The sequence below is a fragment of the Sinohyriopsis cumingii genome, unplaced genomic scaffold (assembly GCF_028554795.1).
Source record: "Sinohyriopsis cumingii isolate HCF-2022 unplaced genomic scaffold, ASM2855479v2 utg001392l, whole genome shotgun sequence".
NCBI classification, from domain to species: Eukaryota; Metazoa; Mollusca; class Bivalvia; order Unionida; family Unionidae; genus Sinohyriopsis; species Sinohyriopsis cumingii.
In genome coordinates, this window is record NW_028315992.1 from 457,713 (window position 1) to 472,073 (window position 14,361).

At 33.0% G+C, this 14,361-nt stretch overlaps 1 protein-coding gene across 1 annotated transcript in view; it reads right to left on the reverse strand.

Annotated features, from left to right (window-relative positions):
* The window catches only part of LOC149772572 (uncharacterized), a 134,798-nt gene that overhangs the window by 50,195 nt on the left and 70,242 nt on the right, over nt 1-14,361 (reverse strand). The window contains exons 2-7 of the mRNA XM_089947629.1: nt 12,790-12,909; nt 6,710-6,845; nt 4,198-4,321; nt 3,219-3,344; nt 2,597-2,735; nt 1,129-1,236 (exon numbers count right to left, since the gene is read on the reverse strand). Of these exons, the coding sequence (XP_089803755.1) occupies nt 1,129-1,236; nt 2,597-2,735; nt 3,219-3,344; nt 4,198-4,321; nt 6,710-6,845; nt 12,790-12,909 (753 nt within the window). The remainder of the gene's footprint in view (nt 1-1,128; nt 1,237-2,596; nt 2,736-3,218; nt 3,345-4,197; nt 4,322-6,709; nt 6,846-12,789; nt 12,910-14,361) is intronic.

Sequence of the window (14,361 nt, forward strand, 5' to 3'; positions counted from 1 at the left end):
TTTAAATTAAGTGCTCATTGACAACCAACGATGACGACGACTTTAATGATGACGGTGGCTATATAAATATGTTATAGATGTAAACTATTTTCATACTGCACATAAACGTCATAGAACATGTCATCTGTTGGAGAAAGAATGTCGGCGTGATACTTGATCTGGATTTAGCTATTAAACACACAGACAATAAAATGTAGTCTTTAAAATGGAACACTTAAGTAATGAAAGTAAAATAAAAGAGGGCGTTAAAGAAAGAAATTGTGACCAGCATTCAAAAATATTAAATATTCAATAGGTTCTGTATAGGACGTACTTAATTTAATACAAAAGTATGTATACAAAGCTAAACATTTGTGATGTCACCTATTTCTGACAATTATATTTGTATTTTATGTGGGTTTAAACAAAATGCAATTCGATAGACAAATAAGATGCACGATTGATATAGATATTTTTGTGCGTTTAAAGCAGTGCTCAGTCAACCATCATTTATGCTGTTACATTTCGAAGGAATATCAAAGTGACTCTTTCTGTTTTTAGAATGAGACAAACACACACATCTATTCATGTATTTTATTGTTTATAAATTTATTAATAACGTGTACTACTTAAACTGAATAACTTATCTTAATATGAATGTTCTATAACATAAATATAATCATGAATTTGTTTGCATACTCTTGAAAACTGCGTTTGATGGCCGCTTAAACTTTACATGATTAATGTAAACAATCTTTATGGATGAAAATCTGGTTAAAGTGTTGATAGTGGAGAATATTTAATTTACGAAACAATATGTATAACTATCTCGCACTCATAACACTAGGATTGATTAGGAAAAGGCACATTTCTGAGGTACCTTTAAATTCAACCATCAGAAGATAAAATTTCCATTTGCAAGATAATACAATTCCAGAAACAATTGTTAAGCGGGTAGATCGGATCTCTGTCCATTACGACTGAGTACACTGCAGTAACAAAAATGATCTCGAGGACATGCCTGCTTTATGATCTGTTGAACTTTGTGTCATTCAAATAACATGCAAATTCGTGACACCGATTTTGAGCTTTAACTTCTAACCTACCAGAAAATGAAATCTGTTTTGTAGTTAGAATCTACACCTTTACCTCCAGCCTGACGTTTTATTCCACTCCATTGATTGATGGCTTGCATGACCGGATGACTACCACTGAATAAAACAGGTACGCCATTGACCCCATTTGTAGACAGCCTTCCTGTAATACAATTATAATTAAAAAGTGGACAGAAATTGCCATTTCAAACTTTTAGAATTAAAAGAGTTCGGCCACCAAATTATAATTTTTCAGAACATACAATTTGTGTCTCATCGGCCAGATATATGTTCGTCACAAAGGTTACCTCTATTTCTAACTTATATATACAAAGGAAGCAGAAGCATTTTCCCACTGACTAAGCAAAAGTTGCGCACAAGCGTTAAAGAAGAAACTAGAATGATCTTAAGGTTATTCACGTCTTATAGCCTGCAACTTGTTTTTAGACTTTGTTCCTGCCATTTGAAGATGATGCTTCAAAAGAGTTGTTTAAAAATATTAAACAGACATAACTTTTACAAGAATGGTAGCAAGACCAATACCTTTGGCCACACAGATGATTGACTTCAATCATTGTGCAGAAAAGTATCAAATCAATTTCAAATCAAAGCACAATTTATAGCTTACATCGAAATGCAAGGTTGAACTACGGAGCTACCTCTTTCTTCACAAAAATAATCGTCGTAAGATAATTAGTTTTGCATAAAGAATGACATGCAATTGTCTCTTTTGACTCGCCGTTTTACAATACGGTCGCTGCCTTCTTTGAAGTATAAGCATATGGTTATACAATTTGGAAAGCATGAGATATTTTATTCTGACGGAATTAAAAATAAAGAATTGAATGATTGGTACGGTCAGCAACATAAAGAAAATATGTCACGTTTATGGATAAATTAGAATCTTTGCAATGTCAGTATCGTTAACCCTTGGTCTGAATTGTTAAATCAATAATCTTTGTAATGCAATACGATATTTTTCTTCTATCGTATCCAAATAGTCGAAAGTTTCCATTTGTATATATGTCATTATGATTTGCGCCGCTTCATTAAATTGCAAATAATATCCTATTGGTATGATATACCAAAATTGTTTACATTAATATATTATATTATATAATATATATATATATATATATATATAGTAAGTGTGAACAAAAGGGCTTCATGAAATTATCATAGAACATGTCAGTGGAAGTTCTGAAATAACATTCCACAGACACGAAAACTTATTTTAAGATATAAAAAGCTATTTCAAACTTATTTTAAGATATAAAAAGCTATTTCGATTCGGTGTTCGTTGTGTCGTGAATGTAAACAATTTTGGTCTCAAGACGTCATCCCATTCGTGAGTTGTCCATTCACAACACTACTCAAAGAAGGATGAAATATGTTACGTTTGTTTACTAGAGGGAAGAATACCGGTTTGATCGAGAGAGAGAGAGAGAGAGAGAGAGAGAGAGACAGAGAGAGAGAGAGAGAGAGAGAGAGAGAGACAGAGAGAGAGACCTAGCTCTGCTCACCAAAGACACTTAGTTCAGCTTCTGGAGTTGTGAATATTACCGTGACGCCTGGTTGTATTGATAAAATTCCAGAAGGTCTGACTGCTATCTTTCTGTCAACGACAACCGGACTTTGACTTGGAATCCACGTTCGGCTATCCTAAAATTTGTTTGATTTTATCTATCATTTATTTGATATAATTAGTACCAGACAACGTATTCAGAAAAGTGCTTACAGTTCACGCAACTCCTTCCCATATATACCGATAAAAGCCAAGTAACAATATTGAAATTAGAGAAAGTAGGAGATATTTATCAAAAGGATAATTTGCTATCTTTCCAGTCGTCTGACTCACAGGTAAAGGTTATAGACATTATGACCAAAATATGAGACACTATATGACAAATAATAACATTATGCTACGACAATATCGCTGAGGGACATACTTGATTTGTCAAGCAATTATTAATATATGAATTGATGGAAAATATGCTTTACAAGGGCACATTGTACACAGCAAATGACTCGGTCACAATACACCAGTATACCGTTACTGCGATAAAGATATATTTGAAACGAGCTGAATTGAATTAAATCGATGTGAATTGAACTAAGCTGAACAAAACATTTATGCAGTACTACCTCGATATCCTTGTCAATGGTTGTGTATATGGGATTACTGTAGTTCCCGACGTTACAGCCGTACAGTTCAAGTCTGAGAGATGGTCTACCGATGAATGAAACAGTATTGAAGGCTATGAATCGTGCCTGCAACATATATATATATATATATATATATATATATATATATATATATATATATATATATATATATATATATATATGTGTGTGTGTGTGTGTGTGTGTGTGTGTGTGTGTGTGTGTGTGTGATAATATATCAATAGAGAATTGCTAATTAGATAAACGATAGTAAGTAGTTTTACAAATAAACTGCTACAACATTAAAAAAGAACGGACGTTTAGGCTGTTGTCGTTTACAGTAAAGCAATTGAAATAAGCCACAGTGCACGTAGTCTCTCCTCTGGGACTGTTAGCTTGCCGTCAGTTTTTTGTGATTGTAATAGGTTTATTACGTATAATAAAATAATGTTTTTTTTATTTCTTTGATATCCTTACATATATCATGATTACACTGATATAAATATCGTATTTTATCACTTGAATGATATTTTAATGGCGCATATATGTAAAAGTTAACTTGTGACAGTTTATAATCTGCTATAGATAACATCGTGTTGATTCTTCTATGGTTTGTGCTACGTTTCGTGTTTGGTTTGCATTCATCGAGAACTAAGTGCGTGTAATATAAAAATATATAAAGCCAGATCATCTTTATACAATATAATAAAGACAAGTTCAGTTTAATTTTTATATCCATACATTTTAGGTTCTCTAGAATAAATTAATTGTTTAAACATTTTGATGTATTCCTTCCGTTGGAATCTTTGCATTATATATGTGGTCTGTGTTAATATACACATCTTTTAAAATAAAGCTGCAGAAGAGGAGTCACTAATTGTTATCAAACCGATCTATGTGTTAAAATAATTAATGTCAAATTTCAGCTTTAATTCACCTCACAAATATTGAAATATCTTACCTTAATTGTTGGAACTAGTTGAATTCTTTTTATTTGATTATATTGTTCATTTGCAGCCATGACCTCGCCCAATAGGTCGTCAGATAGATGGGAATTGTATGGATACCAAACCATGTTGTCATCACTGTTCCATAAATAATGAGAAGGTTTAGACATATTATTGAAACGGAAAAAGTAGCAGCATTAACTTAACAAACACAATTTATAAAGAACTACGCTGGAGACGAAGTAAGACGGAAAAAGTATACATGTTAAGGCAAAATTGGCAAACAGACTTGATTTTCTATTTTAAAAAATTGTTTAAATAAATGACGTGTATTGTCGCCGCTCCCAGTTCTGATAGACGAACTGTATTAAAACGTCGACGAAATTTATTAAATAATCAGCTTGATAGAAAAGACTTCTTGCATACATTCTTTGAGGAAACGATTACTACTTCCGTTTTTTCTCGGTATTATTTATTTTCCATTTCCTTGCCAAGTTTTGGTCAAGTTTAACATTGAATAATTAGACACCCTAAAATATTTTTGTGCTCGTTGGTTCAAATGAGAAGAGACTGCATTGTTTAAAGACAAAATTTGATAATGCATTAGACATAAATCTGTATGACGATAATCATTATATCGATAAAACTTGATTTAAAGAAATGCAGTGTGGGGTAAACTCATAACGGACACTGTCATTCGTCGAAGCGAGGTTTATGAACGTTACTTAATAAAATGTGTTACATTATGGCCTTTTACGATTTGCATTGCAAAGTGATTTGTAAATGGCAATTGCACATTTTAACCCGCCTTGTTGATCTGCACGATATTTACTGGTATTTATCCTCCTAAATTTAAGACTTGTTTATTTCATTGCTAAAACACTAATTTTGTAAACTTTGGTTGAATAAATTCAGAAGGATTCACTGGAGAGCATTCGTGTGGTACACGTGCTAAAACTCAACACAATAATAAAAACCTTGCTTTACCATGTGAACAAACGCTAACATAGTAATCTTAAGAGCCAAAATAAAAAGACACAGGTAGTTATGACATTCGGAAAAAATCAATCAGCATAGAAAGAGAAAATAATAAAATACAAAAGTAAACAAATAGTACGTCAAATATATTTATCCTTGGCAACATTGGTTCTGCTACAATGTTTTTACTAGATTATGTGAATAAATGTTATTTTGTTTATACAAATCGACATGCAGATAAACCATGCGTATCACGGGGAGAATTTCTAAAGCCTACCCAAGCTTTAAACTACCATGAAGGGCAACGCTTCATAACTCATTAAGGTTTGAGCCGATTTTCTTATCAAGTTAACTTTATAGCTTCCCACATGCGCACATCAGACATTAGATGTGATCCCTTTAGTTATGTTTAGTATAGTGTTGACTCTACATAATGGACCACAACATATATACTTCGTGGTTCTTTGAATATGACTGATACAAACACTTAAATGTATTTCACACTTTCACGCAAAATCATTATTTGCAGTTTGATTATATATATTTTCCAACAACATAAACCAAAGAAAAGTGAAAGAATTAAAGCTGTCAGTGTATGAATTCATATAATAGTATCCTAAATGTATTATTAATTTCCCAGTAATCCGGACTCTATCCAAATGTATTAAAAACGAAGTTTCAAATGTGCTTATGTGCTAGCACCACAGAACAAATAGTTAACTTTTCCCAAAAATCGCCTGTAACAAACGAGACACCAACGCTTCGCATCCGAAAATAATTCTCATATCAAAGGACAGCTTGGAGTGGACTTAGCAGACCGGGAATTGGTTAGGGAATGAAACGTGATATAAACACAATGCTGATCATATCAAATGTGATGAGAATAAATCAGGTCCTACCAATGTACCGTAATGTCGTTAACGGGGGATATCTATTTATAAATTATGAATAGTCAGACACAAATCTTCTCAACTCAATTTTTACAGAAGCATCCCAATCTATTGTAGACGATAAGAGAGACTCGCTCTTCAGTGACTTTGTATTTTTGTGTTCCCCGAAAAGATATTGTTGTATTATTACACGAAGGTGTTGAAATTGAATGTAATCCATCTTCAGGTACTTAAGCCATACAATATTAAGCCGATAAAATCGTCTGGGTATATTTGAGCTTGTTCGATTCAAAGCTTCTGGACTCAACGAGGAAAATAAATCTATCGAGAGATCGAAAAATGTACCTTACCTTTGGTCTAGCAACAACATATATATCCTGCATGTTTTCTACTAACCTAGGGTAAACTGTTTCTCTTATATGCTAATGTGGCACAAGTTTGTGTTTCCATGGTAGCATAAATTTATTGCGTATGAAAAGGGTTATTAAGTATCGAACGATACCGATATGCACGTTTCGAAAGCCACATCAACCTAATTTGCTTTATATATGCGCCTAACTTTGTTGATGTGCGCTGAAACAGATGAGAGGTAACCTGCAGTAAAAACGGCACAAGGCCCACGTAAATATTGTGCACCTGTTAGATTCAAAGTTTTTACCTGTATGATATTCGCAATTGTCTTGTAAACCATCCATTTGTAGCACCCTGTACAGCGAATCCACTGATGTTCCATTTACCTTCCAGATCTATTCTAAGGTACTGATAGGAATTATATCCAGAAGCTATCCATCCAGCTGAATACAGATAAAATGTTAGATATATTAGATGGACAGCGCTTCAAACGAAACATATATCTTTAACATACTGTACACTAACTATACTGTTTGTTATTAACGTGACGTCTTTAAAACAGGTATCCCTTGTAAAACTGTGGTTACTTCGTACTAAAGTTAAAAGAGGTTGTGGCTTCGGAGTTTGTAAATCTCTATTATTACCGGTTGATCTAGGACGGTTTCTATTAATTAGATGTTCTCGCTAATGTTATTGCAGTAATGCTCACTCATTCATCTTTCCGTTGATTGCATCTCTGTTGCTTAGTTGTCTTAATTCCTGTTCAAAATTTTGCACTTCAGTCCTGGAGTTGTCCTAAGCCGAGTGTTAAATATGACATCCATGTTTGTAAAATTGAGCTTGACAAAGCATCAAGGAGTATAATGTTAACTGTGCACCAGGATATATATGAATTATTCAGCAGATTCAAGGCAAGACTTGTCTGTCATACTTTTCAACAGATCACTTTCGGGTAGATATTTCAGGACTTCTTGCATTTATTACACTGGTAAAAACAGTGTAAAGGCTTACATAAATATTTTAGAAGGTCTAAATAATTGAGTAAAGGTGATCAAGCTAATTAAACATATTGAGCAAAACTACAAATAACTTCCTTCAATCACATTAAAATATTACGAGAGTTGGTTTTTCAGCAAGTGCAACGGAAAATGTGTGCACATGTCTAATTGTTAGCTGGTACACCACTCATTGCTTCATTAGAGTTTTATTTTTAGCTTGCCTACCGTTTCTGATTTGTTTGAAGAATTTATTTATTCACAGGTTATAACTTACCTCTGCCGTTAAACACTTGAGGCATCTGAGCAGAACAAGAGTGCCTCTACTTTCCCAAATGACTGACGTTTCATTTTAAGCGTTGCCTGGTAAATGGGATGATATACCAAAATCCATGATGATTTTATAATAATGTCTTCCAAGTGCACATGCATTGTTAGTGCTGTTCGTATATTTCAGTATTTTCCATGTTCCGGAAAACGTTATAGATTAACAGTAATTAGAAGATTTTCATGATGACTTTTCTACTTTTACCTTAAGTTACCCAATGTCAACATAACCGATGGGAACATAAGCATTTGCTTCCTGAACTATTATTTATATACTCAATAGAACTTCATTTGTTGCTTAAATGTATCAGTTTAAAGAATTGCATCGTTTTGTCAGCAGACCGCAGTTTATGATCATGATCCGTTAGATGTATGTATTTTATTTAAGGTTGTAAATCTCATTATGATAAGACCTAAGCAAGTAGGTTTGAACCGCAATCTATCTAACAATGTGCCGCTAGCTCATAACTTTCTGTTTACTTGTGTTACCTTGAAAATATTTTGTATCTTTTAATTAAATGTGTCGTAAAAGGTAATGTACTTATCGTATCCCTGTGAATCCTGTCAGTTTCAAATAAGATTCATAATGAATGTATTTAAGTTTTGAACAGTTTTGTTTATTATCTTTTACATAGTTAAACTTACCATTCATACATTAGACACTCGAACGGTATTAGCACAGTGAAACAATCGTAGATGGTTCGATTTTATGTTATTTTGTAGTTATTCTTGCCAATATAACCAAATTCTGTTGCATTTTATTTCTCCATGAAAACAAAGGAAGTATCTATTTTCCCATTTTAAAAAATGTATCTTAGTTTCGACATGATTTTGATCCTGTCATTTGAATTAGAATTTTCATCTCATTACCGAATATACTTCAATATAAAAAGTTCTTTTTGAATTTGTTAGTAGCTCCTCGTCTCAAATATTTCCCTAGCTCCTGGAATATAAAATCCTCTAGAATTGTTCAGCTGTTAAGTTACCCTATATTAAGCTTCACATTACTGAAGCGAATAATGTATTTATGTTTTATATTTTCCACCTACACTGTAATTTGTTAAGTTATTTTTATTGTTTTTTTTAGGTTAATTGGAATATTGGTTATCAATGCTTTATTACTTCCAGAGGTGGTACATCGTTTCTGGTGATATAAGATAGTTATTGAAGTAATTGTTCAAGCCATGTGGCACTTCCAAATTCATTAATGTAATGCGCCCACCTTCATTGTCTTCAGGTTTTTAATCAGGTTTTATCCATATAACATATTCAGTTTTCGCTAAGTTTGCAAACGGTGCATGACTCAATATAAACGTGATTCAGTCTATGTGAAAATGAAGCATTAGGCTTTACACCTATTGCATTTGCCATTATTTATTCGTAGGGTTTTTAAGCATTATTATCCACATTGTGTTCGTGGTGATATTTGTTCCCCCTATTGTACTCTCGATCGTTGCGAACATAATATAATCCGATAATGTTATGCTCTATATTGGTTAGCCCAAAATTAAGGTTATGAACTAATCCTAGAACATTGACATAATGATCAGTGTCACTCTTTTTTATAAATAATGATAACATTATATGGAGCGTAGATTTGGTATGGGCCACGTTCCTACGTACAGCATTACCCATGGTGTATCCTTTAGTTCTGCCAATTGATTTATTTTGTTGCACGTGCGATGTTCCGGGGATAAAATACCTCTTTATATATTATTTCAGCAGTTTCCTCCATATTATACACACGCACACACGCGCGCACAGACACACACACACACTTGATGCTGACAATACAATGTTTTTTCGCTGTAGATGTATGTAATAAGTATATTGGTACATTTTTCCTATAATATAGTTTTGATAGAAAAAGCGTTTTAATTTAAATGTTGTCGAGTTGGTCTTAAATTCAATTAGGTTGAACAATCTTACACAACACGGTGGTATCATAATTAATATAGTTTGTTTCAGGCTGCAGTCTTTTTTTCTGAATTGACAAGTTATGTTGAATTATGCGTGATGCATATAGCAAATACTAGAAATTATTTTAATTTTAAATAATCTTCGTCAGACGCAAAAGGACTGCAACAAAGGGACTTATTCCTTGTATATGCACATTTGTCTAACTGATGACTTGGATGAATAAATGACAGTCGTAATCTGTAAATGTATAAGTACAAGATCATGTGAATTTTTATATTTTAAATTCAAACTGCTTGCAATATTATATGAACATTTTTACTTACCTGTTATCTGAACGTGGACGCTTATTAAGTGTTATTTAATTACAAATATGGAGCATATTGGTTGAATTAAAATGTGTCTCACCTTCAAGGGTGAACGCCGTTTATATTCATGCATAATGTGGCTTTAATTAAGATATGCTTATTGTGCAGTTTTGCAGAATGCATTATAAAATACACAAAAGCGATTAGTACAACTGTAAATGAATGGTTCATAAGCAGATTCGTTGATCTAATATACATGCAGAAGCCAGAACTCCGGTTAGATTACGAGTGTTTCAGGTTTTATCTTTTTTCAAACTTCAAAATGTAAAAGCTTTCAAGGATGATGTCTATCATCTTACCAGCAAAATATAGTCTTGTACGCTCTGAAAAATATAGTCTTGTACGCTCTGAAATTGTTTTCATGTGGAAAAATACAAATATAGTCTTGTATTCTCTGGAATTGTTTTCATGTGGAAAAATACAAATATAGTCTTGTATTCTCTGAAAAATATAGTCTTGTATGCTCTGAAAAATATAGTCTTGTATTCTCTGAAAAATATAGTCTTAAATGCTCTGAAATTGTTTTCATGTGGAAAAATACAAATATAGTCTTGTATTCTCTGGAATTGATTTCATGTGGAAAAAGTCATGTACTCTTTACATATATAATTTTATTCGGTGATGTCTATTTATATGACTAGACATGAATCTGAAACAAATAAATTGTACCTTTCTTACAGACTTTGTTATCTTCACTTGTTTGGTGTGTATGTCTTCTACTGTCTTGAACACTTATACGGAAACATCACATTCGTCTTCACACACACACACACACACACACACACACACACACACACATATATATATATATATATATATATATATATATATATATATATATATATATATATATATATATATATTCTACATGTACAGAATATCCATAAATCGAAAGCACTGTATTTAATTAAACTGTTCCTTGACGATCTGCATCATATTTAAAATTCATTACGTATCATAACAAAACAACACCTATGATTATTTTGGTGAGAGTAAAACAGACATTCCCATTTTCAACGCATTACAAATAAGGCGATGTAGGAGCTGCAAGATAATCATTTGTCAATGCTGATGTTCATAGTCATGTATTTAGTTCTATCAAAAAACCATTTTGTGCCATATGTATTCTTCTGATTAAATTGTCCATGAATTTCATTTGATTTAATGTTGATCGTGCAATTCATGTTTATTATGTTCCTGAAAATTTCACCAAACTAGTAACCTAAATTATGTAGTTGTAACTGAAAGTGACTACTGAAAGTGACTTGCAACTGATTAAAATTAAATATTTAGCACCATTAGTAACTTTCAATGAAATTTATATGGCAAATACTCAAGTGCTTAAAGTGATTTACGTTGTCGCTACTGCAATATAATTGCCAGAATTATGCTTATAATTCCCTAGGTGTTTACTTGGAACACGTGAACTTTCACAACACGATAAAAGTAACCTGAATATATATATATATATATATATATATATATATATATATATATATATATATATATATATATGTGGATTCATGTCATTTAAGGCTTTAGCAAAGTAAAGAAAGAATATCGACATTTAAGCTGTTATTTAATACATTCTTGTTTAGACAGATATAAACACAAATTCAGCTGAAAAGGACCACAACGTACTGTGCACTAATTAAATGCCCACGGTAAAATGATAAATAGTTGTTCAATATGGTAAAGAAAATAAAGTTTGAAAAAATTATGATTCTGGGCAAAAAAGAAGAAAAATTTACTGTTCTGCCTGATTTCAAAGAAGAGTGGAGAGCAAAAGAAAAAAAGGAAAATGTTTTATGTAGCTTTTTGCCACTATAAATATTTATCTTGCTAACTCGCGTCAGTCACGTTATTTAACGTTATTTAACGTGACAAGGTCTAAAAGAAAAATCATCAGAGAACTACTCAAGGAACACAGGACAAACTCATTCACAACACATATATTTTGCTGCATAACGGCATCTTTGTGCAAGCCAGTTCACGAGATAAGTGAAGACCACACAGAATGCAATAATTTCAAGTATGAAATACCTAAATTGATATAATGTACCTATACATGTACATATATGTATGCGCACATATTTAACAATCTATCATTTTCTCTAAAAATGTTTCAGATGAGTGTATATTTCATGATCATTTAGTTAACGATTTTGTTCCTTTAAGCACTTTCGGAAACCCTACCACAATACAATAGAAAGGCCTTTCGACACTTCGGTCGCATATAGATGCCTGTGCACCATCTGCATAGTAGTTCGTTTCAACAACTGCAGCAAAACTGGGCAAGTTTTACCTGGTGTTTGTTCTTTTCTCGGAAGAAATATATCCTAATTCATCATCATCAATAGCATAATAACATCTTCATCATAATCCCCTTGTGTTTCTTCTTCTTCCTCGTCTTTTTCTTCTACGCAACCCGGGGTTTCCTTCATGTTCCTATTTATGTCGCTCCCTTCTTTCGAATTATCTCAACACATACATTGCTGAAGACATGTCTTGTTTTCACTGTACTGTCTTCAAATTGATGTTAACATGCGGTTCTTCGACTCTAGGATACAGTCAATATCGAATAGAATATATACAATAACAGACAGATAATGAACATCACTTCAAAACAAATCTTTTCACATAAAAAATAGTCAAGACCATCAGGAAAATAAATGCCATAGTCCGTTTACTGATAGAATTTGCATATTATTGTCATTTGTTTTTGTCACAGTTGACATCAATTCATCAATAAAGAGTGAAAAGACGATAAAATAATTTACCTCCTCCATTGTTGAGTCGAGCAGCATGAGGCAAATTATTGCTATTGTAGCTGGATGATGCTGAGAACTGATCAGTTCTTAAAGTCCCATTTTCTAATCCCAGTGAACTGTTGCAAATTTCTGGAAAGAGGTAAAGAAGGATTAATACGCAATCTTAAAGTGTGCGCTTCCAAATTATGGTCGAGGTCAAATAGTGAGATATGTATACAGTTTTAAACTCTTCCTATCCTAAAGCAATGTGCACTTACCGGCTAATCTTTTAGATTTTCATGTACAAGTCGTGTATATGACTTCAATACTTCTAATAAAAACATGAAAGATAGGAGATTTTTAACCTTGAAGTACTCCAAATAGCATGGTACGTGACAATAACTCCAAATAGCATGGTATGTGGTACGTACTCCAAATAGCATGGTACGTGATACGTAATTATTATCTTTGATGAAGTAATTGTATACATTACTTCAATTAAATTCCCATATTCCTTGCGTGCAACATAATTCATAAACTGTGAACGAATTCCTCATACATCCTTATGTCATACAACTCCCAAATGTACATTATGTTGAACGGATTTAAACGAGACTGAAGGATTATTAAAGTACATAGTTTCAAGGAAGGGATTTTTTTTAACACCTTTATCATGAGATTAATATTATTATTCTTACTGCATAGAGTTTGATCGTGCAGCTTTTACAGTACAAATGAACAAGACTACTGTATCATCTTGCTGTAATAAAGTGAAAATTCCTGATATAACAAAACCATTTTGCAAACCATTCAGGTCCACGGATGGAGTCTCTGTGATTTTTGTGGGAGCAGAGTTATAATAAATGATAGTTACCTAGATAAAACCGATAGCGGACTATCTCATTTACAATGCTACCTGTATGAAAGGTCAGGAACAGTATATACAGGTAGAATCATTGAAGCAGAGCGTTCCAAGTCTAAGGAAGCCGTTGTAAAGCAACTCACATGTATGTACCAGAAACGATGAAATTATACATGTATAAGGAGGTTGTTTTCTTACGGGCGTAAAGACCTGCACATTTAGAAGTATTTTAGCCCGACCCATCTTGTGAATTCGCATAAGCTACCCGTGCGAGAGATTACGCGCTCTTTATGCAGATAAACACGACTCAAGAAGGATGCATGAGCAAGACGCGACTGAGTAAACCATGTATAAAAATCGTACCTGTACTTGTCCGACGAGAGCGGAAGCAATACAGAATTACACACAAAAAGCTTCACATAAGAGGAACTAAAGCACAATTATAGATAATAACTAAGTAGGTGCGACAATAATCAAAATGAGACTATTACCTGTAGAATAAATTTCACAGATCGCCTGAAGAAGTAAAAGCATTGAAGTTGGCTTCTAGACGCTACCAATGACTTGGAATAGAAACTCGCCAATATATATCCGTTACATATATTAGAATTTGTATAAGCGCCATGGGGATTGCAAATACATGCAATAAGTATATACCGTAATTAAGGTGAAGTCGCTTAGGCCCCCCGTGCGAGTACCTACATTTTTGACAGCGACAAAGTCATAGCACATTGTAAAGG